At 42.3% G+C, this 27522-nt stretch overlaps 1 protein-coding gene across 1 annotated transcript in view; it reads left to right on the top strand.

Moving 5' to 3' along the window:
• The window catches only part of VPS53 (VPS53 subunit of GARP complex), a 134491-nt gene that overhangs the window by 71542 nt on the left and 35427 nt on the right, over window positions 1-27522 (top strand). The window contains exons 13-17 of the mRNA XM_074319960.1: window positions 4791-4885; window positions 15187-15429; window positions 18079-18226; window positions 22966-23048; window positions 24031-24109. Coding sequence (XP_074176061.1) covers window positions 4791-4885; window positions 15187-15429; window positions 18079-18226; window positions 22966-23048; window positions 24031-24109 — 648 coding nt within the window. The remainder of the gene's footprint in view (window positions 1-4790; window positions 4886-15186; window positions 15430-18078; window positions 18227-22965; window positions 23049-24030; window positions 24110-27522) is intronic.

Here is a 27522-nt window from a genome sequence, read left to right as displayed (position 1 = left end):
CTAACTGACCATGTGACCTTAGGTAGGTTTTTTTACTTTCTCTATAGACTTCTCTAGTTTCTTCATCTTTATGTATGTATGAAAGTGATGATAAAAATCTCTTAAGTCTGAAGAGCTCATTCAGTGTAAGTATAAAAATACAATTCTAAGTGATAAAAGAAAATGGCTACATGATATTCTGACAAACTCAGGCTGATCAGTCTTCCGCAGGCCCTGTGCTTGAGGAGGCCCCGCAGAACACTCAGAGAGCTGCACACACTAAAAGCACTGCAAGAGGGCCCGAGTAAAACAGCTAATGGTTTTCAGACTGTATTCCTTGGTGCCCCATCAGATATCACTGTGGGGAGTTGGGAGGAGACCGGGGCCAGGGCGCTAGGTCCCTCCAAGCAGAGCAGTTCTAGTGTGAGTCACTTTTATCGTGGACTTGCAGGTAAAATTTCTTTTGAACCAGGGGTTTTAGGTCTGTTTACAAAGAAAGTACTAAAACCCCTGGACTCAATGATCCACCTGCCATTTCATGAGCTGTTGCTTGTTAGTAATAAAACTTATACACCAGTGACCAGAGCCTGCTCACATACCATCCCCACCCTTCCACTGTCTTACCAGCACTTGTCTTCCTTGTGATTGATTAGCTGGCAGCTCCAGGGTCTCCGTCTTCCTGACCACTTATTGGCTTCAGGAGCCGGGTGCACAGGAGCCCTGTGGGACGTTGGGGAGCAGGTCCACAAGATGCTAGTGGTGAGCGTGGCCAGAGGCGGCAGGGGCGGGGAGTGCTGGCTGACCCAGCCCATTGCCACTCGACAGTTTGCCCTCAAGGTAAGGGTCATTCCCTGCTCACTACTGCATTTTTGGCTATTGAGAAGGGAGAGTAAACTTGCAAAGAGATGTTTAGTTTGAACAATCAGTTGCCAGCATATTCCCAATGATAAAAATGGCACATGAAAAGAGACCGAAGGTGCTCAAAGTAGAAAAAGAGGAAGAAGAAATAAGGAATTTCTGGTTAAAAATGTACCCTTCTGGTGATCCGAGCAGTTAGATTTAATCTGTTTACATTGGATAGTAATAAAAGGAAATGGGACCAGCTGCAGACCTCCTTACTGTGACAACAGTAACCTTTTATTATTCCATCAAACTCCAGGAGGAAATAGCTTAAACATCTGCAGCTTTTGGACGGCATTCACACAGTCAGAAATCCAGCCTGAATGCTACTGCTAAATGACTTAGTATATGCTTTCAGCTGAGAATCAACCCTTTAGGGAGCTGGGCAGTGCGAAGGGAGACACCAGTTTGCGATGCAGTTCCAGCACCTATTATCTAAATATGAGCACATTTGTAAAGCAGCTATAGGCAGGAGGCAGCCCTGTGGGAAAAACGGAAACGTCAGTCAGTGTCTGCCATTGTTCCCCTCTTGCTTTCCGCACACTAAAAGCACTGCAAGAGAGAGGGCCCAGAGTAAAAGCTGTGGTGACAGGTCTCTCCTCACTGCCAGGAGCGGCATTAGTGGGCAGAAGCTGGGCAGGGCAGAGTCACCTGCGGTGGGGCTGGGCCGCCCGCTCTGATTTTGTAGCTCTCTGAGTGTTCTGCGGGGCCTCCTCAAGCACAGGGCTTGCGGAAGACTGATCAGCCTGCGTTTGTCAGACTATCATGTAGCCATTTTCTTTTATCACTTAGAGTCTGTATTTCTATACTTACACTGAATGAGCTCTTCAGACTCAGAGATTTTTATCATCACTTTCGTGCACACATAAAAGGGAAAACATGAGCAAAGTAAAATAGGTTAAGGTATTCCTACAACTTCTTCACATTCAGAGTCCAACTCTCCTGAACCACTTTTTCAAAAACTTTATTTTGAAATAATTACATATAGACTCCTAAGAAGCTGCAGAGGCCAGAGGGCCTGTGGGCCCATCTCCCAGCTTCCACCAGTGCTGACAGCTAACAGAACTATAGTGCATTATCAAAACCAGGAACATCAAGTTCTAACCCCATTTCTTACTCAGGTCTGGATGTCTGTATTTTCCCACCTTATTGTCCTCCGGGCCATCTAGGGTGTGGGTGATGCCACTTCTTAAGTGCTCCTCTGCTGTCTCTGGATTATCTGCTAGGCCACTGGCACCCATCTCTCCACATATTTTTTTACTTTTTAAAAAAGTAATGTCAAATTTAAGAGTCCAGTTTTAAGAATGTTACAAGGAACTCAGATATCTTTTACTTGGGCTCACCAATTGGTAACATTTTGCTACATTTACTTTATCATTTCCGCCCTGCTCCTCCTCCTCTTCCTCTTCCTCTCTGTGTCTCTCCCTCCCCCCTTTCTCCCTCCCTCCCTCCCTCCTCTCCCTTTTCCCCTCTCTCATTCTCTTTCTCTCTCAGAACAGTTTGTAAGTTTGCAGATATTATGCCCTTTACCTCTACATGTTTTACTGTGTATTTCCTAAGAAAGACATTCACTTAAATTACCACAGATCAAAATCAGAAAATTTAACATCAGTTCAATACTATTATCTATAGACTTTATTTAAATTTCGTAATGTAGTCATTCTAAAGTGATAAATTAAAACATTGTCAATAGTTGGGAAAGTACACATAAATTAGTAAATAAAGCCAAATACAAAATATACATGTTGATTTAAAACATGACAACATTCTATATTATATAAATTCCGTTTATAATGACCAGAAAGTATCCTGTGTGAATATTTTCGTCAAGGGAAGAAAATATAAATAAAGGGAATAATTACAATACTAAAACAATGATTATATTTTAATTGATAAAAAGTTACCTGGGTATAGTGGTCATATTTTCCAATTCTAAGTTCAGAATATCTAGGCTTACAAAGGTAGACAAATTAAATCGCATTGTCTATTCATTTAACAAAGCACCTTATTGAAAGGAATAAGAAACAGATAAATGACTTGGAAAATATAGAACAAATAGGTAAGGACCACCCTCTCACAACCATCATACTACTCATGGATCTTTCGTTTTTAACTAATGGAAGTGTGGGAAAACTCTTGGGCATCTAGGAAGTGAAGTGTAACTTTGGATCCAGCCAATTCAAGCTCAGTGAACCCACTCTTGGGCGTCTCTCGTAGTCTCAACGGAAAGCCTGACTTTGTCAGTGGCTTCTGGGTGATGAGAGAAAACTGCCCAGATTGTAGTTATTCTTAGGGAGGACCAGAGTTTCTAGGAATCTTACCAAAACAATTAAAGACAAGGCACTCTTAGAAGGTGAAAAGGGAAGAGAGCTACTAAATATGAGATTGAGTGGGATATGTCTAAGGTGGACATTTAATTTTTGGTGATCATTACCAGTTTTACAGATGGGTTTAACCATGCCAATGTATCATTTTTTTTAATTACTAGAAGAAGGTAATCATTTCTGTCTATAATTAGAGGATTAACTTTTCTTGTATTTGTTAAAAGATAGGAGCTGTTCAATTCAATAACTATGTGGTAGGTTCCAGTTTATACCCAAATTATGTTCTAAAATCAACCTCAGCAAGGGCACAGGGCCTTTTGTTGACATTTGACAATAGATAGAATTGACCTTTTTTAGGAATAGAAAGAAATATAGAGAAAAATATTTTTTAGATGGTTTGAGAAGGAATTAAGTAGCAAATAGACAGTTTTTAAATGCTTGCTTTCCTGCCTAGATGACGTATATATCAGTGTTTTCCAAGTATCAGTTGGGAACCAGTGCTGGTCCAGTTTTTCATTGGTCCAAAGGCAAAAAATACAGACAAAACAGCCAGCCTGTCTATCTCTGAGTATCTATCTATCTATCTATCTATCTATCTATCTATCTATCTATCTATCTATCTGGCATAAGGTCTTTTCTTATCTTTTCTTATAAAGGACTGACTGCCTTTATGCTGTTATTTTCTCCATATATAATGTTTGGGTATAAAATACTCCTAGGAACTTGTGGTGAGAATAGAAAGTAGCTATTAGGTGGGTGCAAAAGTAATTGTGGTTTAAAAGTTTAGAAATAATTGCAAAAACTGCAATTACTTTTGCACCAACCTAATAAAAAGTTAACAACCCAATGTTGGTCCCCTGTCCTTTTTCTTACATTTACTTGTTGATGAAATTCAACAGTCTAGGAACCACTGCAGGAAAGCAATGATATCATAGAAAGAGTTCCAGTTTAGGGGATAGGAAACTTCACCATGTGTTGCTAGGGCCCTCTGGACCTCCCTTTCTTTGGGTATAAAAGAGTAGTAAATTCCTACATAGGGTTGTTGTGAGGAGTAGATGAAATGGTATTTTGTTTCAAAGTGCTTGGCTCATAATAACAATCAGTAAAATATCGGTAAAAAAATGTGAAAGCGCTTTATAAATTTTAAAGCACTATATAAATACCAAGGGTGCCAAAAAACTGTATGCACATTGTAAGACTAAATGTATATCTCTTTAAATGTTAGCTTAAAATATGTATACATTTTTTTGGCCCCCTTGGTATTAGGTGCTGTTATTAGCTAGGATTTAAATTTTGAAAACATCAGTCGGAAGACGAATAGCTCCCAAATTGAAAACTTACGTGCTATCAAAGCAGCCGTGAATCTTCCACCATTCAAAGCAAGTAAATGTTGCTAACAAAGCTGGCTTAGTGTTCACAAATTGGCATGAACTATAATGCACGATATAGTCCCAGTTTAGTTACAATGAATGCCTCCTATCTCTATGTTAGGAGCAAATTTGGAAGGGATGTTTTCTTTGAAACTGCTTGAAAATTTGCAAAAATGTCTCAAGTATAGGCTTTCTTCCTTTTTTTTTTTTTTAACAGCGAAAGAAGCCTAAAGCCCCAGACAATCCATTTCATGGCATTGTTTCCAAGTGTTTTGAGCCTCATCTCTACGTGTATATCGAGTCCCAGGACAAGTGAGTGATGAACATTTTGCTGTTTTCTTTTGCATTTCTCCCTCCTCTGGTCGTGGTTGGGCCACCCCAGGGCACAGCTCCTTCCAGAGGCCAACGGAGGGACTTGGCGTGCTTCTGACCCTCCCCGGGAACCCTTTAAGGATATTTTTATATCTCTTGAATGGTATTATTTGTTGTGACTATAAATTTCAGAAGACTGAGTTTGACTCTAACAAGATCCCCAAAGAATCCCAACACCCCTTCCCACGTGGGCACTGAGCCCTTATATAGCTATAGATATCAGCCCACAGGCTTTCTATAATGTCAGGTGCTGGAAAATGTAGAAAGAAAGCCTAGTCTCCAATGTAGATGTTATCAAGTGTAATTTAACTTTTCATTTTTAAATAATTTAGACTTAAAAAAAAATTATAAAAGAATCTCATAGACCCTTCTCCCAGAGAATGTTCACATTTTTCATAACCACAGTTATCAAATCAGGAAGGTAACATTGTCCCCACGAATACCCTTTTCCTGGTCCAAGATCCAGTCATGCATTTAGTTTTCAGGTTTCTTTAGTCTCCTTTAATCTCGAATGGTTTCTCAGTCCTTTCTTTGTCTTTCATGACCTTGACACTTTTTAAGGAGTATTGACCAGTTGTTTTGTACAGTGCCCTCAATTTTGGTTTGTTTTTTGATGTTTCTTCTTGATTAAATCCAGATTATGCATTTGGGGCAAGAACACCATGAAAGTACTGTTGTGTCTTTCCCGGCACATCATATCAGAAGGCAGGATTTGTCCCATTACTGGTGCTGTTGACTAATCACTCGCTTTAGGTCGTGTCTGGCCAGCTTTCTCCGCTGTGAAGCTACTGGTTTTCTCTTGTTAATTAATAAGTATCTTGTGGGGGCATCCTGTGGGACTATGTAAATACCCTGTTTCTCATCACACTTTGCCTCCTCAGTTTGACTTCCCCTAATGATTCCTGCCCGAAGCAGTTATTACTGTAGTGTTTGCCAAATGTTGATTGTCTCTTTCCATCGTTTCTCCAGCATTTACTAATTGGAGCTGTACTGTAAGGAAGGGCTTCCCCACTCCCGCTTTGTTTGTTTATGTCAGTACGAACTGATGGGTGCTTATCATTCATGGATCATCATCCATTTAATGTATGTGCTTTTTACAAACTCAGGGGCTCCAGAAAATTTGTACAAAGCAGCCCTCTGTAGCCACGTTTCCTCACAGCAAGAAGAGTATGTTCACGCTCCAGTATCCACTGTTCATGCGAAGGAGGAAGACCCCCTCCTTATCCCCGAGTCTGCCCACAGCCAGAGCATGCGGTCCCTGCCATACCGGAGGCAGACTTGGAAAAGGTCGGGTTTCTGGAACAGGCCGAGCTGACCGGAGACAGGCTGGTCCAGGCTCCGAGAGGAGGTCTGGTAGCCTGAAGAAGGCACGTAGTACCAGACAGGGGCTCACGCCAGGCAAACAGCAGCCGTGAAAAAGTTCTTGGGGGCAGTTCTCTGGGAAAGCATTTAGGCACTGAAGTCCAGTCTTGTTTCGTCTTTTTTTTTTTTTTTTTCCTTTTTAAATGATTCTGTCATGGGTTAGCAAAGTCTTGTTTCCAGATACGTTTCAGGGATAAACCATGAGAGGAAGAGAATATTTCAAGTGGAATCAGTACATGGAATATTATTACTGTTATTAACCTACTTGATTTTATACATAGCTTCTACTCTTTTCCTCTCCGATTACAAAATGTTTCATATTAAAATCCCAGAAAATGAACTTTGTAAAAGAGCTTCTGAAATTAACAAAAATCTCCTCACTGCTCCCCTCTCCCCACAAAAAAGGTTGCCTAGACATTTTTTGCCTTGTACGGTCACAGTTTTCTTCCCGCTCTCTATCCATTGGGTTTCTGTCTGCAGGCACACAGAGGGCAATAGTTACTATTGCTTATTGGTCCTTTGAAAGCACCCCGTCTTCCATATTCAGAAAGTCTTCTCTCAGGAAGTTAATAAGACACCCCTGAAGGGCGGGAAGAAGGATCCGTTATTTGTTTACTAGGCTAACAGGTTCTTAGGGCAACCCACCTGGATGACAATTTTTGGACAAAGCCCCTTCTTCTCTTATCAACCCAAATTCTTTCTATTTTTAAAAAGGCTTAAAAGCTCTTGAGTCCAGGGTTTACAGTGCATACCTGAGATAACCACATACTTTCCCAAAAGCAACCTGGTCTTAAAGAATCATTTTTCCAAATTATTATAATTCTGGTGTCTACTCTTTTCACGTGGCCTTGATTCATATAAAGCATACTCATTGTTCATGATACTTTGGGCAAAGAGCCAGACCTTCCTTCCTCAGGGACTCTCCATTTCTCTATGAAAAATGAAGTGCTGGCCACGCATCCTGCCGTTTGGCCTTCCTAGGATGTTTCCATTGCACGAGGGGAGGAGCGGAAGCTGCTCGTAGGAGAACTGCGTAGGTTGTGCTGTTGTCGCTCCAGAATAAGCAGCAAAAGCTTGAAGTAGAAAATAGAATTCAAGAAATCCATTTCCTCATCTGTTAAAGGAGAAAATCAGACGAAATAATGCCGAAAGCAGTGGTTATTAACCTTTTTTTGAGTCATAAATCCCTTTGAGAACCTGATGAAAACCATAGACCCTCTTGCCAAAAAAAAAAAAATTCCTCTAAACCCACACACTATTTTTTGACTACAGTTTCAAGAGGTTCTATAAAGCCCTTCCTCCTTTAAGTCAAAAATCCTAAGGCTGGGGAAGAAACTCAGGCGGGAACTGATTTTGTACAAATTACTACTCTTGTAGCTCTGACTCAGAAATCTTCAAGGGAGGAAAATCTTAGACCATTCACAAGCTCCCAGATGACAGAGACCCAACACAATGTAGTGGAAAGCGCGTGAGCCAGACAGACCTGGATTTGAGTCAGAACTTGGCACTCACTAGCCTGGTACTTACCCTCTCCGAGCTTCCTTTGTCCTCTCTGCAGTGAAGTTAATAATGCCCCGCTCACAGGATTAGTGGTGAGGATGAAATAGTGGCACTGGCACAAGTAAGCAGTGCTCAGGCACTGTGCCTGCCCTGCCCTGCCCTCCCTGTGGTCTTGTTCTGGGCGCTTAGGCAGTTGGGTGGCCTGATCAGTGTCACCAGCTTTCTTCTGGGCCTGGCCTGGGTTCCATCCTCTCATCTCCCCAGCCTCCCACCTTCCAGAGGAAGGTTCTGGCAGCACCTGCCATAGCCACAACCCAAGCAGCAGTAGAAGGACTGCCCATCTGGTACCCACGGAGGAGGCAGGAAGCGGGGATGTCCGCGAAGCCACCTCTTTAGCAGGTTGGGCTACGGTGTCCTTACCTGTGCTTCAAGTGGCTTTCCTAGTTTTTGTTTATATTTAAGGAGGAAGTTAGTGTGTTTTCTACTCTTGAGAATGTAGTGACTTTCTTCGGCTGACTCTTGCAGAAGAGATTTCTCTACATAGGTACTTTGTTCACTCCATTCCGTGATATTCTCAGAGAAATGATTAGTGACTCCATTTCTGCCCATTCTCCTGAGTTCCCCATCATAACTTTTGTTGAAATAGAGCTCCCCCTTTTTAGCTTCATCAAGCCTAGAATTTCTCTGTAAATTGATTTGAAACTTTCAGACGAGTTACAAGAATTGTACATAGAGCTTCTCTATATCCTTCACCCAGATGCCTCAGTTTATCTCTCCTTCCTCTCGCACGTACACACTCACAAGAGCACACACACTCACATATATATGCACATACATATATTTTTCTGAGCTGTTTGAATTCTCCAATTGCCGGCAGCATGCCCCATTACTCCTTAATATCTCACTGTATATTTCCTATAAATAAGGACACAATCTACATAACCACAGCACAACCATCAAAATCAGGAAATTAACGTTGATACAGTATTGCCATTTAATCCATAGATCCCACTCCGTTTCACCAGTTGTTCCAATCATGTTTTTTTAATAAATCCAGAATCCATTCCAGGATCACGGTTGCATTTGTTTGTCACATCTCTTTGGTCTGTTTCAGTCCAGAAGAATAATTCATCCTTCCGTTATTTTTCATGACCTTGAAATTTTTGAAGCGTACAGGCCAGTTACTTTGTGCAATGTCCTTCAGTCTGATGTTTTCTCGTGATTTATGATCAATGCAGAAGTGGTGCTGTGTTCCCAGTAAATTCATGTCAGGAGGCTCCCAGTGTCAGTTTGTCCCACAACTGTGTTCATTTTTATTATTTGGTTTAATGGTGTCTGCCAGGTTTCTCTATTTATTAATAACTATCAGGAGAAATTTTGAAACCATATAAATAGGCTTTTTTTCCATCTTTCACTTACTTATTTTACCACCCATTCATGATACTTGCCTGAATCATTTATTATTACTAAGATAGTTGCCAAATGATGATTTTCTAATTCCATCATTTCTACTACATTTGTTAGTTGGCAGTATATTTTAAGAAAAAGCTTTCTCTTCTCCCTATTTATTTGTTTGTTTGTTTTTTCTTTCCCCCTTCTTTCGCCTCCGCCGCGCCCTCCGGTTCAAGCCGTTGTTCCTCAGTCTAGTTGTGCAGGACACAGCTCCCTGGCCCATGCTGGTGTTATGAGCCTTGTGCTCCCCCCAGGAGGCAGTCAGTCACCAGTCGTCGGTCAGCCGCTTACAGTGGCTCACGGCAGATCTTGCCGGCTGCTGGCTGCTCACGCTGGCCACCAGCCTCTCATGGCAGCACACAGCAGCCCACCTCCAGCTGCTCATGGCAGCCGAGCTCCAGGGAGAGAGCTGTTGTTCACAGTCTTAGCTGTAGAGGGCACAGCTCTCTGGCCCATGTGGGAATTGAACCTGCGACTTCAGTGTTAGGAGCACGGCGCTCCAACCACCTGAGCAGAGCCACCAGGCTGGCCACTTAAATAGGGATTTATTTATATGAGCATGGGCTCGTGGATTCCTATTTTGTTCAATAGGTTGTAGCCATTACTATCTTTCTGTTTTTAACTTTGTGTTGGAATAAATTTAGACCTACAGAAAAGTTTGAGAAATAGTACAGATTTCCCATATTCCCTTCTCCCAAGTTCCCCTAATGTTAACATCTTACATAACCATAGTATAGTTATCAAAACCATCAAGTTTACATTGGTACAGTATTATCACTAAATGCCAGACCCTATTTAGATTTCACCTGTTTTCCCACTGTTGCTCTTTTTTTCTTCCAAAATCCATCATTATTTATTTTAATGATCAAACAGTCCCTGATTTGGCCATTGGAATCCCTTCAAACTGGTTTTTCACTCCCTGTGCATGCCCCTGTCATTTTGTGAGCACTTCCTTTCTGGCACAAAATATATCAGGCTCATCTTGTACTTTTCTGCCCCAGCGCTGGAGCCATCCATTTTTCCACGATCCCTTGTTCCTTTTGTAGGGAATGATATTTAGAAACTTAAGTTCTGGGGCAGCCAGATGGCTCAGTTGGTTACAGCGCGAGCTCTCAACAAGGTTGCTGGTTCAATTCCCATGTGGGATGGTGGGCTGAGCCCCCTGCAACTAAAGATTGAAAAGGGCGACTGGACTTGGAGCTGAGCTGCGCCCTCCACGACTAGATTGAAGGACAACGACTTGGAGCTGATGGGCCCTGGAGAAACACACTGTTCCCCAATATTCTGCAATAAAAAAAAAAGAAAGAAACTAAGTTCTGGGCATCGGTATGTTTGTTAATGCTTGGGTGTCATCATGCTTGTAGGTCCTTTCAGCCGAGAAAGTTGAGAAATACATGTATGTGTATAGACACATACATCCATATCTATTTTTATACCTATTTCTATATTAAAACCTGTGAGTTTATGCTGATACCTCCAATTCTAACCTAACACTGCAGAGTTTAATTTAGCCTCCTCTGTTACATGTCTATAACTACATCTACAGCAGTGAGAAACTTGGCTCCCAGTATCCTCCCTGCATTTGCTTCTTTGCTCCATTTCCCTGTGCGTCACCCATCTCCCAATTGGGCTCAAGCCACCCCTTGGCTCCCCAACCCCACTGGCCACACCAGAGCCAACTCCTCAGCCCCCAGCCGAAGGGAAGGTGAAGGGGTGCAGACCAGGTTGTGTACCCTTGAATGCATAAGTTCTGCAACTTCCTGGGGATCTTAAGCTGCTTTGCCCATGCTTACCTCCGTGCCACTGTGTTTAGACTACCATCTTCCCCTCCCAGTGCCACCACTGCTTCACTTTCCAATTAGAATATCGTTTCTAGAAATGTTGACTGCAAATCCACCAGAAGAAACTGCCTTTTGGTCATCCATAGAGAAGCTTGGTCTACAATGTGGTTTTTCTTCTCTTTATCTTTTAATCTTTCCCTCTGCTGATACCACCCTGCAGGATGGTCTAGTCCTAGGTCATATTGTTTGCCAGTTGAACTCCCAGCAGTATTTCCCATGCCCCCCGAAACGCTTGTGCAATTCTTGGGCAAAAAGCCCAAGCTACACGGAAAAGGGTAAAACACACTGTCTACATCTATGATATGTTTCTTCAAGCTGGAGAGAAAGTGAATAACAGTAATAATTGTAATACCATATATTTGTATAGTGATTTACAGTTTTGAGATCAAAGCAAGGTCCAGTGAGCGGATAGAGCTTAGCTTTGGAGTCGGACAGACCCAAGTTCAAATTTCAGCTCTGATCGTCTGTGACCGGGGGCAAATTACATTATTTTCCTCAGTCTCGATTTCTTCATTTATAAAATGGGGACAAGGCCTTCTACTTGGGTCTGTTGTGATGATTAAATGAGGTTGTATTTATAATGCACCCAGCACGTGCCTAGTTTATAGGCTTATAGCTTAGCGGGAGGGATAGACCAACGAAAGATGTGGTGCAGCGTGAAGGCACAAAGACCTGAACAGTGGGAATACAAAGGCGTGTATACATCAAACTGCGGGCAAGCTTTTCTCCATTCACATCTCTTGCTTCCGCCAAAGCCCTCATCCTTCCCACCGTCTCTTCCTCATACCGTATTCTGTGCTCACTCCGTGCCTACGTTCTCTCACCGGAATCTGCTGTGCGATTTTCTCACTGGTATCCTCTGTTATTTCCCTTGTCTAAAATAAACTGTTCATTTTGTGTATACCGCCAAATTAGCATTTCTTTTTTCAGTCTGAGAATATGAATATCATAAGCATGAGAGTCCTATCTGCCCACCAAGGCCAAAGCTCCTAATGGGCAGACACTGTCTTCACCCCTGCAGCACTTTGGTCGGGACATGACCCTTTGTAAACTCTTACTTGATTGTAGTCACTTTAGGACATAAAAGGTGCGTCCTTGTGATGCCTGGCAGCAGGTCAGTAAGCCCCATACTGCTTTCTGCGGTGGTCCTGGGAGAAGATCTTGCCAAAACTTCGGGTAGCGTTTGGTGCTTGGAAGAAATGATAATCTGTGCTTTTTTTTCCCTCACCTGAATTCATTTATATCTGATACTAACACCCCACAGAGCCTTACACATACTAAGTGCTCAGTCGTTGGTTGATTGGATGGGATCGTCTCTTCAGACTAATGAACCTTACCCATTCCCATGGGGGTAACTTTTACTGTTCTCTTCTGTGAAACGTTGATTACTTGTTTTCTAATATCTTGTATAGCATAGAAGTGTGTTGATGCGAAGAGTGGGAGATGGAAGAGTGGGGGGGAAGGTTACTCGGACTGGTTTCTTTCTCATGCACACCAGAGAACAGTGGCAAAAGGAACCTGGTAGATGTTCTGCAAAATATGGAAGATCTTTAGAGTTTGGGGTTTTTTTAAGTGGAAATTTACTTTATTTTCTATGATCATAATTTATAATCTTACTCATCGGGTTGGCTCTGAGATAGGCAGTAGGTGAGTAAGCATCCCGACTTCAGCTTCTAGGGGAATTAGGTAAGTGGTTAAAGTAAACTTCAGAGCTCTGGCCCCTGTTTGGGTTGGCACTGTAGATTTGGAGATTAGACTCTCGTAAGAAGAGTCAAGTGGAACCTTTGGCTTTTCTGTTCCATGCCCTCCTCCACTGTACCAGCCTCCACCCCCTCTCCACTTTCCCAGCCTTCCATTCCCACCCCTTAGCAACGAAGTGTGCAGGTTGAGCAACTGAGTATGTACTGGGCACCAACATAATTGGGAGATTAGCTTTACGCAGAAGCATGAGGGTGGGTCTGTGAGAGCAGAAGTGACATAAACTTGATCCTTACTCTCCAGGAGCTTATAATAATATACATGAAACAGAGAAGATTCTACTACTATAGAGCAAGCAGATTTCACCTTTTGTACCAACTTCAGCCTGTTAGAAGTGGCTGGCTAGAGTGCTGTCTCAAGAAGGATTCTGAAATAACACCAAAGAGCAGTAAAAAAGATTGCGATTATTGGCCTTGGGCCCAGGGTGGGAGAACGTGAACATGTTTCTTGAATATTCGATATCTTTACACTGTATATTAAAGTGTCAGTGTGTTACAGATGACAGAAGTTGAAATGGACATAAAGGATTGGTGTAAGTAGGAGCTGTCTGGGTGCATCCTGAACTGAGCTCAAAAGATGAGTAGAGAAGTGGTGGGACAACATATTGGCAGGGGCGGGGGAGCAGGGGGAGCGGAAAATCCAGGCAAAGGCAGAGTCAGAGAGAGAGACAGAGCAGGGGGCAGTTGAGGTGAGTTTGGCTGGGGCATAGGGTCGCTGTGGACGAGAGATAGGAGGTTAACTGGAAAGGTTAAGGCAAGAAGAGGTTGTGAAGAATGGAGGTGGTGACCCTGGAGGGGCGTCCCTGCTTCCTAACCATCACCACAGACAAAGACCTAGCCTAGGCCTGAAGTTCTTTAAGGGCAGAATGGCTACATCTGGATATAATAAACTTCCAATAACAAAAGCTCTTGAGTAAAATGTCAGTTTTCTCCTATTCCTGCTAATTGATGCTGTGTATGGTTCTTGTCTTTTTCTTCCTGGCTGTTATATAAATACATTTTAAAAGCACAGCTGGATTCCTATAGCCTTAGACAGCCACCTCAAAAGATGCAAAATGTCCAGATGGGGTGAGGACCCCTCCCATGTTTCGTACAGCACAACTGTGCAGAGACCAATCAATACAGCCCTGCTGGATTTTACCTAGTGATAACTCATTGTGACTGAGGCACACGCAGTAACGTTTGGGAAATGGGAGGAAAATTGCCACCACCATCACCATCGTGACCTGGGGCAAGCCTGGAACGGCTCATGTCCTCTTCTCCCAAGATTTTTTTATACCTTTGATTCTAGAAAGTTTGAGGAAGAAATTGCATTAAAGGAGAAAGAAAGCACTAGAATATTTCTTTACAGTTTCTCTTTGTTTAGGCACCCATGTCATGGGCACATTTAGGTGACTGACACTTAAATACTTGCTGACATCATAACCTTTTTGTGTTTTAGGAGGAAGCAGGGTAGAGTGGGTAAAAGCATGAGATTTGGAGCCAGGGTGCTTGGTTTTGAATCCTGGCTACCTCACCTTCTTGCGCTGTGACTTTGGACAAGGTCCTTAACTTTTCTGCACTTTGCTTTTTGAAAATGAGGATAGTAATAATACCTATTTCATAAGATTATTGTGATGAATAAGTGAAGTTTGTTGAAATGATGTTTATGAAATGTTGACATAGCGCCTGGTACATCATAAGTGTTCAGAAAATGATTGCTATCATTTAGGGCTTTTATTTGCGGAAAGGGGAGATGGCACTACCATGTTTCCCTGAAAATAAGACCTAGCTGGGCAATCAGCTCCAATGCGTCTTTCGGAACAAAAATTAATATAAGACCCGGTCTTATTTTACTATAATATAAGACTGGGTCTTATATAATATAATACCTGGTCTTATATTAATTTTTGCTCCAAAAGACATATTAGAGCTGATTGCCCAGCTAGGTCTTATTTTCAGGGAAACGGTAATATGGCAGTGGGACCAGTACGTGCACTTAGGGGGATTCTGGGCTCAGGTATGCCGCTAAATTGTGTAACAGCCTGTCTAGCCCTTACCTGTTTCATCTCTTAGAGGGCCCAATAATGTCTCCCTCACAGGGGCCTGGGGCCAAATGTAATCATGAAATGCTTTGAAAGTGTAGAGCAGCACACAAATGCCACATTTTATTGCTGCTGTTACTGTAGGTATAATGGGGGTGGTTAGTGATGATATTGGTAAAAACGGGTCCAATTTTAAATGTAAAAAGTGTTTGGAATGATTTACTCATGGCAATCAGGCACATTTTATTTTTTTTTGCTTTCTCTTTCTTGAAATGAAATAACATTTCAGGTTTTCTCCCTCCTAGAAACCTTGGAGAGCTGATAGATCGGTTTGTGGCCGATTTCAAAGCCCAGGGGCCACCTAAGCCCAACACTGATGAAGGGGGTGCCGTGCTCCCCAGCTGTGCCGACCTCTTCGTCTACTACAAGAAGTGCATGGTGCAGTGCTCTCAGCTCAGTACTGGGGAGCCCATGATCGCTCTGACCACCATTTTCCAGAAGTACCTCCGAGAATATGCCTGGAAAATCCTCTCTGGCAACCTGCCCAAGTGAGTCCTATTTTTCCTGGTCTGAGTGATAAAGTAAGATTCTGAACATACCTAAGTGTGAGTATCTCTAAGGAAACCCACTCGGGAGTTGTATACTGAACTGCTAAGAATATCAAGGAGGAAAACAACCTTCCTGAGTTCCCAAGAGTCTGAGACTGTTTTCCTCTCTAGAGGGGATTCCACAGCTGATCAAGACCGTGAGACGACATCCCGATAGTGGCTGCCAGTGTAGGTCAGTTCTTACCACGGTGGACTCAAGGGAGCCAGTCCATTATATATGTATGTAGTTTACACAGATTTAATGATAGGTACTTGGGCAAAAAAGTGGGGGAGTGGTGGAAATAACTTTTCAACAGCACAGGCCACTTCATTCAGGCCCCATTCAATGACAGTATGTCCTGGGATAAGTAGATGGGAGGCATGGGTCTGCTTTTCCCTCGGTCTGATTAGTTCCACAGTCTCTCCCATGGTGTGTGTACCTTGCTATGCTGGATAGAGTCTAATGGTTACACATGTGGTAGGAACTGGGGGAATAGCGTTGCGTAGCACAGCCCCTCATTATGGTGATTTCACTGTATTCACTGGGGCATTGGAATATTGTTATATTGCTTAAAATAAATGGATCATTCAACTAGAGTTTTAGAGATGGTTTGGTTGTGCTGTAGCAATTTTGATCGTAATAGAATATGATCTAAAGTAATACTTCAGAATTTAGCATTCATAAATCATCCCCATGGCAATATTCAACAATTCTGGAATCCATTTCTGTCATTGTCACTAAAATGTGTCATATATGAGACTTTTACATTCTTTGGAGGAAAGAAAATAAAATCCCTATGCTCCACAAGAGATTTGAAATAACAGATATGTTTCACCAATGAGAATTTCTTTGGCTATAATAAAAATTATTTTAAAATGTTTAGTAACTTTTACCCTGATTATGAAAATAATACAAGTTCATTAGAGTTTAGAAGACACAGAAAAGTACAAAGATGAAAATAAAAATTACCTATCATCTCACCACCCAGAGAAAACTAGCTTAACATTTTGCTATATATTTTTCCATTCTCGCTTTTGTTTGTTTAACAGAATTGGGACTGTCCTCCTTAGAGCTATACACCCTGCTGCTTTAACTTAGCATCATCCTGTGAGCATTTTCCCACGTGTATTAGTCAGTGTCACAGCAGGAAACAAACGGTATACACAGCTGGGATATTGTTACTAAAGCGACTATTCACAGAAATAGGAGCAAGGTGAAAGGAACCAACAGGATTCTGAAGCATCTAAACACAGTGGGTATTTATTGCTACTTTCAAACTCACTTGAGGGCTAGGGCTGTGGACGAAGGGCTGCCCCAGAGAAGCTGTCATGATAGAGGCCCACGGTCACTGACAGGACCACCCCGAAGCAGAGGGAGCTTGAGGACCAGTTAGCTAGTACTCAGACCTCTCGCTCTACCTCTACAACTTCCTGCGGCATCTCCCATTGGCTGAACCCAAACAGGAGGCCTGAGGGCCAAGGAGCCTGGGTGATACGTCTGGAGAGGTCAGTCTCCTGCGCCACAGAGAAGGGAAGAGAAGAGCAGAGAATGGATCTGGGAGGCCAACCGAGCCCAGTTAGCACTCGTGACAGTGACTTCATTAAATATTTTTAATGGTGCCATGGCAATCAGACATATAGAAGAGCCTCAGTTAACTTCTGAGAATCTTACTGATCATTCTCTTAATTAATTGTGTAGTTGGTTCACCATTTGGTTGGGTTCTCCATTTTGATGTTTTAAATAACACTCAGCAAAGCGTCCTTGAACAGAAGCAGAACTACTTACTGTCCAATCGTGGGAACATTTTTTTAAGCTCCTGAAATATGCCTCCAGAAAAGTTGTACAATTTAATGTTCCTAAGCAGTAGAGGAGAGTGCTAGTGGCCTCACACCCTTGTAAGTGCTGGAAATAAAGACGTTGTCAAATCTTTGATTACCAGTAAAACCGGGCCTTTTTTTTCTTTTTTAATAGGAGAAATTTCTCTTCTATTTTTAAGCTAAATGTCATGGGTTGTATCTTCTTTAAAAAATTAGACTCTAACAGTTGAAATAGTAGGAAGTTTTATAACTGCCTTTTGACATTTGGTAGATGTGTGATCTGATCAATGGGCAGGGATGAGATGCCTTTTGGTTTTTTTGAGACAATCAGGGCTTTGGGCAGGAACCATGGCTCAATATGCACTTTCGTACCCCTCCACAAGCACGACATACCAATTCCTATGCAGAGTTTTCTTAGCTGAGGGAAACAATTGGGGAACCAGCTTTTGTGCTCCGCGTGATCCTGAATGAGCTCTACAGAGCAGGAAATGGCAAGCTGAGCCGAGAGGCTGCCGAGCAGCCTTCTCTGAGGGTCAGCGTCATCACAGTGAGCGTGACTGATGACTGGCTCACTGCTGGAGTCGTCTCTTCCTATTTCTGATGGTCGGAGAGTTTAAACAGATGATAGTCAAGGTGAGGTCAATAGGAAAAGGGCTCATTGTATTGTGGATTTGTTTGGGCCATGTCCAGCCTTTCCTTCCCCCTTTTCTTTGTCTTAAACGATGTGTCGTTTCCAGTTCAAGAAGCAAATGAGAAGTCCCAGCCTGACGACTTCCTGTTCCTTTTCCTCAGAACCACAAGCAGCAGTGGAGGCCTGACCATCAGCAGCCTCCTCAAGGAGAAGGAGGGCTCCGAAGTGGCCAAGTTCACTGTGGAGGAGCTGTGCCTCATCTGCAGCATCCTGAGCACAGCGGAGTACTGTCTGGCCACCACCCAGCAGGTGAGCCGCCCCGGCTGCCCACTCGCCGCCTCCTTGTCCTGAACCTCTTGGGCCACATAGCTCAGTAGGTAAGAGTATGGACCCTAAGAAGGCCGCCGTGGGCAGACCCGTTGGCCTCCCACAGAGGAAAACTGGCTGTGCAGCCAGAAGACGGCCGAGTTGGCCATCTTACAGAAGGGCCTTGTTAAAAAGTTCCTGGGCAAGAAAATATGACCAGTCTCTTCCCAGGAGTCGTGTAAGCTACATAAAGGGCATGCCCTCTGGAAAGTAGGTCAGTAGCCCCATCTCCTGCATGAGACAAGCAGGAACAAACTTGATGGTACTAGGACCCAGCCTTTGGTGGCGATGAGTCACAGCCAGTTGTTCCATTCTCAGAGCTATCACTAGGCTAAGCAGAACCCTTTGGGCTTTCTGTGTCTCCTGGAATTCACAGAGCAGTCTCAATCTACCTGAACAAATGACTATTGTTTGGATGCTGACGCTCAGGAACTGTGAAGCCGGAAAGGGTGGTGCCTCTCCTGGAGCTCCCCATTAAAAGGAGGAAGGACCAGAATAATTTTCCATGCAGCCTTAGATGTAGGATTAGAAGTTCCTTTTCACACGTGGTCTGGAAGTCACCTAAGGCCAAGAGACAGAAAGTAATTGGGGAAGGTGCTGCTCTTGCCCCCTTTTTTGGTTTATTATTTATACACGTCTAGATCATAGGGAGGCAGTCATAAGTTATTGTTCAGAAAGTACAGCTTGGAGCACCTGTGAGCTAGAGCAAGAATACAGGTGGCCAAAGAAGCGTCCCCCCAAAACTTCCCAGTTGGGGTTCAGCTAGCCAGAGGCGGAGGCAGCAGTGTACTCCGCTTGGGGACTGTCATATTGGCTCACACAGGGAAAGTTCTGTGAAGGCTTATTGTTAGAGCCAGACTATTTTGTGTGTGTGTAGAAAGAGAAAGAATACACACATATAAATACAGTATTTTGAAAGTAAAATAACCATGGTACAAAAAAAAAAAAAAGCTATAAAAATGACTCCTAATCCCATCACCCTCAAATAATCATATTAGCAATTTAGAGGGCTTTTTTCCAATAGTTTTTGGTCAACATAGTTCTACATGCTATAATCTTGACTTAATTAATTTTCATATCTTTTTGTTGTCAACATCATAGCATTAGCATTTTTCCTGTCACTATAACGTCTTTAGATGATCATTGTTATAGCTACAAAATATGCCATAAATTATTTAACAGTATCCCTGATAATTGTTTATGTTGCTTCAAGTTTTTGCTTTTATAAGTAATCCTACAAAGAACATCCAATATGTTTTCCATTATTTTTCTAAAACAGATTCTTAGAAGTTCTAGAAGTAGTAGTAGATCAGAGGCCATTTTGCTGATTCATAATAGATGTAGCCAATTTTTTTGTTATTTAGTGAAAATTATTTTTACTGATTATAAAAGTAAATACATTCTTAGCCCCTATTTTGTGATCTTTAAATACAAACATTTTCCACTGAAAAGAACCAGAGATTCTTGAAGAAATGACTAATTCCAGGTCTGGGGTGGTAAATATACAAGAGGAGCCTAGAACATGCCAAAAGCAAGAAAAGTATTAAAGCTTCTGAGAGTCGTTTCAGAAGTACTCAGGACCTGTAGTAGGTTTAATGTACAAAAAGATATGTCCAGGCCCTCACCCCCAGTAACTATAAATGTGGCATATTTGGAAATAGGATCTTTGAAGATATACTTAAGTAAGGATCTCAGGATGAGATCATCTTGCATGTAGGGTGAGCCCTAAATCTAATGATTGGTGTCCTTAGAAAGGAGAGAGGGATTTAACACACAAAGACACAGGCATGTAAAGATGGAGGCAGAGATTGGAGTGATGCGTCTTCAAGCTAAGGAACACCAAGGGTTGCCAGAAGCTACCAGAAGGTAGAAGAGAAGCATGGAACAGATTCTTCCTCAGAACCTCCCGAAGGAACCCACCCAGCCAACACCCTGATTTTGGACTTCTGGCCTCCACAACTGTGAGAGAATACATTTGTTTTAAGGCACTAAGTTTGTAATAATTTGTTTCAACAGCCCTAAAAAACTAATACAGGAGCCAACCTGAATAAGCTCTACTGGTCAAAGATGAATTAATTTATCACCTTGGAAGATACTAAGGAATCACAGGGATGAATTAAACACTGATAAATAAAAGGAAAGTTTTTATCCTGCCATTTCTATTTGACTTACACCTCAGGCTAACCAAATCATGGACAATGGGAAGTATCTCTTTATAGCAGAATTTTAGCTAATAAATGAAGAAGAAAAGATAGAATTAGAATCTCATTCTTTTATACCTCGTAATGGAATAATGGATCTGGGCATTAACCATCAATGGCTGCTGACATTACAAGAAGAGACACAACCAAATATCATGTATCTCCTGATAGAAGTACACAACACCATCAGGAAGTAGTTTCCTAAAAAGAAAAAAAAGAACCTGAATCTGATCAAGCTTCTGCAGTTGACCCTTGAACAACACGGGGGTCAGAGGTGCTGACCCCCTGCACAGTTGAAAATTCACATATAACTTTTGACTCCTTAAAAACTTAACTACTATTAGCCTGTTATTGACTGGAAGTTACCAGTAACATATGTAGTTGATTAACACATGTTTTGTGTGTTACAGTGTATGTATTATATACTGTATTCTTACAATAAAGTAATGTAGAGAAAAGATTATCGTAAAGAAGAAAAATACATTTACCGTAGTTATTGAAAAAAATCTGTGTAAGTGGACCCACACAGTTCAAACCGTGTTGTTCGAGGGTCAACTGTACATCGAACTATAATTTACAAGAAGTACAAGGGACAAAGGAACATGTTCATGCCTTGTGGATGCAATCAACAAAATCTGAACTATGGAAAATCTAAACTAAATCTACAGGCACACAACCAAGTTTCCTTAAGAAAAAATCACAGGGGTAGAGGATAAAAAGAAATGGGGGGAAAAAACCCAGAGACTTAAGAATCCAAGCAATAAAGAATTGGAAAATAAAATTTAAAAAACAATGCCAGTAACGTATCACTATTGTTAACACTTCCATACTTAACACACTTTCATAGAGTAGTTCATTCATTCAAGAGATCTTTATGAAACATTTATATATGTACCAGACACCGTTTTTGATATTAATTAGCAGTGATGAACAGAGTAGACAAGTTTCTTTCTCTGGTGGAACTTAGAACTGATGGCACCGGATGATAAATAAGTAGGCCGAGATGTAACTTCAATTTTGTGTTAAGTGCTAGGAAGGAAGCAAATGACACAGTGCTAGTTAGGGAGTTGCCCACAGAAGTAGAGTGGTCCAGAAGGGTTTCTCTGAGGGGGTGACATTGAAGCAGAGACCTGAGGGTTGGCAAGGAGATGCCAAGTGAGGAGCTTGGAAGGGTCGGGAGGTGAGGGGAGCAAAGCAAGGGAGCTGGTTAGGAGCGGTGAGCAGGCAGTGTTTAGGGGAGAGAAAGTGGGAAGTGGGAAGTATGAAAGCCCTGAGGGGGAAAAGACTTTGGTATTTCCAGAACTTGAACTGGTCGATGTAACTGTGAAGCCAGGCATGCAAGGGGAAAAGCAAAATGTGGGCAGGAAAGAGAGAGACAGGACCCAAATCATGGTTAGAAGTTAGGATTTTATTATCAGCACTGAAGAGTTGAAGCATTTGTAAGTCTGCGCCATAATTTGTTTCACCAGTCCCTTGTGAATATATGTGTAGATTGTTTCCAGTTTTTCTATCATAAAAAGCACTAGAGCTTTATGAAAACAGGATCTTACCTGTTTTGTTCACTGAGTAAGTCCCTAACTCAATTACAGAGCCTAGTACAAATGGGCTTTCGGTAAATATTGGTTGAAGTAATGATGCTGCAAAAAATACCTGCATATCTTTGTACGGTGTTCTCATTCTTTCATTGAAATACTTTTTTAGATATAAAATTGCTGGCTTAAAGAGTGCATAGATTTAATTTTTGCTTTTAAAATAAATTGTCCTCTAAAAAGGGTACACTATGTACACAACCCTCAGAGCGTTTTTAAATTTAAGACAAAACATTCATTATTCTTAGAGTTTGTGTAATAAGGTCTTAAGTGCTAGATGAATCAATTCCCAGGCTGTTTGGAGGATGTCTGGTCAGTTGTATTTGATCTTGAGGTGGCTGGGAGCGTGGCCAGTGTTTCTCTCCGAGGCTGTGGACTGCTGAAGGCAGAGTCTGTGCTTCGTTTCTTTGCCTTGGTATCCCCAACACCTTAATACAGTGGGTGACACATAGTAGCACTCAGTGAATACTAGAATACTGATTTTACTGCCACCCACTGCCAGCAGCTTCCAGTGTTAGGGGGGAGCCTACGGTTCACCGGGCAAAGAGTATCCTAAAAATCAGTGCCTTTTTAAAATGAATGAAGTGAATCGTCAATGTGTCATAAGAAACAAGTACAGCTCAGTACTAAATGGCACAGACGGGTTCTGGAGGAAATTTGATTTCTGGTCCTACCACTTACTCTCCTGGGTTGATCACTTCTCCATTTCCTCACGTGTAAAATTGGGGTCATAATAGAATCCTCCTCATGGGTTGTGAGAATTAACTGAGTCAATACATGAAAAGAGCCTGGAATTGTACCTGAATCATGAAACTCAGTCAGTGTTAAGTATTCTTATTATGGTAGTCCTCCGGGTAACCATGAAGCCTGTTTCTCTCTTATTTTCTAACAGCTAGAAGAAAAACTCAAAGAAAAAGTTGACGTCAGTCTGACTGAGCGCATCAACCTGACGGGAGAGATGGACACGTTCAGCACGTATGTACCTTGTACACGTTTGCTCACGGCCTGCCCTCCACGAAACAGCATGTCTCAGGCTGCAGGCTTAGGTCACTACAGAACCTCAGAAGTTTCCAGGGCTTTCTGTTGGGGCAGGATTATTCTCCACTGGCCACTAAGAAGAAGCACTAGAAGCTGGTGCAGCTGCCTCCCGTTGGCCTCCTGCGGTTACTTTTAGCTTACCAGTCTTTATTGTTGCACTATCTAGAATAACGAAAGAGAGGAAAGCCTCCTTTGACCGTCCCTGTAGGAAGATCAGGTCCAAGGCCTCCTATGTGCCCCCCTAAATCTACAGAGGGCCAGCCCCTCCTCCAGTGTTTTAGAATCTAAAGTGGAAGCAGCTTGATTTTAGCCGTGGGAGGGTGAGAGAGTGTGTGTGTGTTTGGATTTGGGGTGGGAGGCTGTCTGTCCAAGATGTTCAAACTACAAAGCCTTCTTGATGCAGTTCTTTGCCTGGTGTTACCTTGCAGCATTTTTGTTGCGGTCAGTAAATGAGATTGGGATGGGCCAAGCTTCAGCTTTCTCATCAGCCACTCATTGTGGAAAAATCAAAGTTCTCTTCTCACTCATATGTTATTTTTTTCTCCTTGTCTCAACTTTCTTTTTTTTTTTTTTCCAAGTTCTGTTCTCGTTCAAACGTTTTCACAAACAGGTACTTTTGGAGACAGATGTGAAGGATTCTGGGTGTAGTAAACAGGGAGACTAGCTGTGGTGAAATTTTGTGCCCTGAGTGGGGACAAACCTGCATAAGACTAGGACATGCAGCAAGAATGAGGAAAGAGCCAAAATGGTCCTCATGGTCACTAATTCCCTTTAGAAATGAAACTCAAGTTTTCCGAGTTTCTGACGAAATGATGAACTAATTTTACACAGGTGCCCAAAATATTTGGAAGGGGCAGTGTCAGTCATTCAGAACGTCGTTTTTTAAAGTTGTGACCACAGTAATTTGTTTGGTTTGCAGTGTCATCTCTAGCAGTATTCAGTTGTTGGTTCAGGATCTGGATGCTGCCTGCGACCCTGCGCTGACTGCCATGAGCAAGGTAAGCTCGTAGGAAGTGCTGCTTCCTAGACTTCCAAGAGCGACCCCCGATTCCCTTGCCCGTAGCTTCTTCAGGCTCTTCAGTGCCTAACCTGTCAGCTGGGAGGAGAATGGAAGACTTCTAGGAGTTTCCAAAAGTGCTCCGATTAGCTTGCACCTTAGGCCAATTGCTTGTCTTTTGAGAACACGACAGGGAGCAGATGTGTTCGGTTTGTCTAAAGGAGATGTTATCTTTGATTAGCATCAGACACATGCCGAAAACCTTAAGTGGTCTCGTCAGAATGGGCATTTTTGTGAGTGCTCACATCGGTAACTCCTGACTCATCTGCAGTCTTGCCCACTGAGAGGGTTTTCCAACTCCTTCTGAGCTCTGATGCCAGTGCAGGATTATTTGATCAGGTTGCAGACCATGGTTTTCTAATATTATGGAGGCCCCTCAGTCAGCTCTCAACTCCCCTCCTTTGGCACTTACCACATGCTGCCTTGTTTGTCTTTTATGTGCCTGTGTCTTTTCTTCCTAAAATAATGTAAATTCCTTAAGTACGTGGACCATATAGACCATAGAAAACTCATGTCTGTTGATCACTTAAGTTGGAAACAGTCAATTTTTCATTGATTTCTAAGGCAATTATCATGAAGCTACCCACTCTAGAACCTTCTAGAGAAGGGGTCGGCAAACAGCCTGTGGGGCAAATCTGGCCCACTGCCAGTTTTTGTAAATAAAGTTTTATTGGAACACAGCCATGCTCATTCATTTATATATTATCTATAGCTGCTTTTTTGTTACAATGGCAGAATTAAGTAATTGCAACAGAGACACAAAGCCTAAAATGTTTACTGTCAGGCTCTTTACAGAAAAAGGTTGCCAGTGCCTGTGTTAGCATCACAGACACTTGTAGCATTTTCACAGATTGTAGAGAAAGAACTTCTCTGGGGTGTACTGGCCAGTAGCACAGCACAATGGAAAGAACACTGGCTTTGGAGTCAGACAGACGAAACTCTTCTCATTTTTCCTTTGGGGGTGTTGAGCAAATGAGTTAACCTCTCTGGGCCCAAGTTACCTCCTTTGTATGTGAAATGTGGGTATCTGCCTCCCAGAGTTGTGAGGATGGAGCACAAAGAGAGCAACAGACATGGTGCCAATAAATGTTAGTCCTCTTTCCTTCTTGTCAGGAGTGGCCCTGTCACAAGGTTATGTAAGCAGACGTTTGGTCTGAATTTGGTTTTGTAGTAGATTGTAAATATTTCAGAAAAACAGGATTAAACTCAAAACTTAGGCTTCAGGAGTTTTATGAAGTTACGTGGGAAGTCCTGAATAGCTGATATCACAAAGTTTCTATTCAAAAGGCCTATCAGATGTGGATGTGTATTTCCAGTATAGTCAGTGTTTACAAGCAGAAAACTCCGAGCAGGCAGGTTGAGGCTGACACATTTTCTTAAAGGAACATGGCTCTGAAGATTCGTTTTGTGGGCTCTGATTATCCCCTAGCTTCTGGCGAATGTTCAATACATCCTGAATATGATCTGTTCCAGCTGCCATCTCTCCTGAACTGCCATACACTTCAGATTGGAATGCAGCTGGTGAAAGAATTTTTACATTTACCAAAGGAAGAGTGGATTTTTTTTTCCAGTAAAATAACAATTGGAGGGGATTTAACACTCCAGGTGTTGCTTATATGAACTGTCAGTTCACTAGGATTTCCCTCAAGCTCCCCCTGACCCCAGCACCCATTTCTCCCTCAGACCCACATCAGCAAATACAGACACCATACCTCTAGAATCTTTTGTTTATATCATAAGAAAACCACAGACTTGGGAACGCAGCAGCTGGGAGGCCATTACTCTTTGTCTGAGTCTTCTGGAGTTCTAGCAAAATGAAATCCATGTGATGCAAATGACCAGATGTAAACAAGCCAAGTGGTCACAGATTGATTCAACATACACTGTCTGTTACTTGTGCCTGCATCCTGTTTTGTGTAGTTTCTTCTAGGATTTTTAAAAACTTCTGTTTTGTGATCATGCTTATTTCTGTCTCCGATTCCATCATTTTTGCTGCTAATTGAACAGTTCAATTCAGATTCTACCCAGCACAGTGATGGGAGTTGCAAGGGTGGGAAAGACATAGACCTTATGTCAAGGTTCTTAGATTCTAGAAGGTGTGGAGCAAGAGATGTGTGAGATGAGAAGAATGCTTAAATAACTGCAGGATAGTACCATAAGAAAATCAATACCAAAATCAGCACCCTAAGAAAAGTCCAAAACGCACCCTTTGTAAAAGAGAGGAGAGTTTATATCCAGATGGGGAGGCGAGAAAAGCCTGCGTAATTACGGAAGTGGCATTTGAAGTAGACTGTGAGGGATGGTGAAGGTTTGAGCAAACTTGTGATTAGGAGAGCATTCCCAACAGGGGGACAATATGAGCAAAGGTTTGTGAAGTAAAGAAAGCTCAGAACTTGGTCGAAATTGCCAATCTTATTACCCATGTTTGGAATTCCACAAGGTGCTCTGTACTTGCACTCACAAAGTCAAGATTGGAAACAGGGTGCCTTCACGGAGTTTATATTCTGGTGAGGAGAAAACTTTGAATGCTGTAAATAATTGTATTTTATAAAGGGTGAGACAGTGAGTGCTGGGCTTGCCAAAGTGGAGTGGGGTTGGATGATTCTGAGGTGATGGAAGGAGGCTTCTTTGACAAGATAGATTGAGCCAAATAATTCGGTTACGTCCTATTCCTGGGAGGAGACGTCATTCTCCATGAAGGCACCCCATGTCCTCCTTCTTGGTTAGCAGATAGGCCTTTCATGATTTGTCCCTTCACTACCGTGTTCGCTTTGTGACTCCTATGTGTATATCTATACTCCAGCCTCGGAGCCACTGTCACTTCCCTGAATGCATTACTTTTTTGTGGCTTCTGTGCCTTTTTTCATTCTATTCTTTCTGCCTAGAATTCTCTTCCTACTATTGTCTGCCCAATGAATACATCCTTTAAGATCCAGTTCAGATGTCTTCCCCCTTTTTTAAATTGAGATATAATTTATCTATCACACAATTCGCCCTTTTAAAGTATATAATTCAGTAGTTTTTAGTACGTTCACACAGACCATGCAACCACCACCACTAATTCCAGAACACCTTCATCACACTAGAAAGAAAACCCACTGCCATTTGCGGTTCCTCCCCATTTCCCTGTCAATCATTGATATACTTTCTGTCTCTATGGAGTTGCCTGTTCAGGACATTTCACATAAGTGCAGTCATACAATATGTGGCTTTTGTGACTGGATTTCTTCACTCAGCCTGATGTTTTCAATCATCATCCATGGAGTAGCATGTGTCAATATTCCATTCCTTTTTATGGCTGAGTAACGTCCCATTGTATGGTTACACCACAGTTGGTTTATCCATTCATCAGTC

This window comes from Rhinolophus sinicus, linkage group LG15 (genome assembly GCF_036562045.2).
Source record: "Rhinolophus sinicus isolate RSC01 linkage group LG15, ASM3656204v1, whole genome shotgun sequence".
Taxonomy (NCBI): Eukaryota; Metazoa; Chordata; class Mammalia; order Chiroptera; family Rhinolophidae; genus Rhinolophus; species Rhinolophus sinicus.
This window is presented reverse-complemented; position numbering and strand designations above follow the sequence as displayed.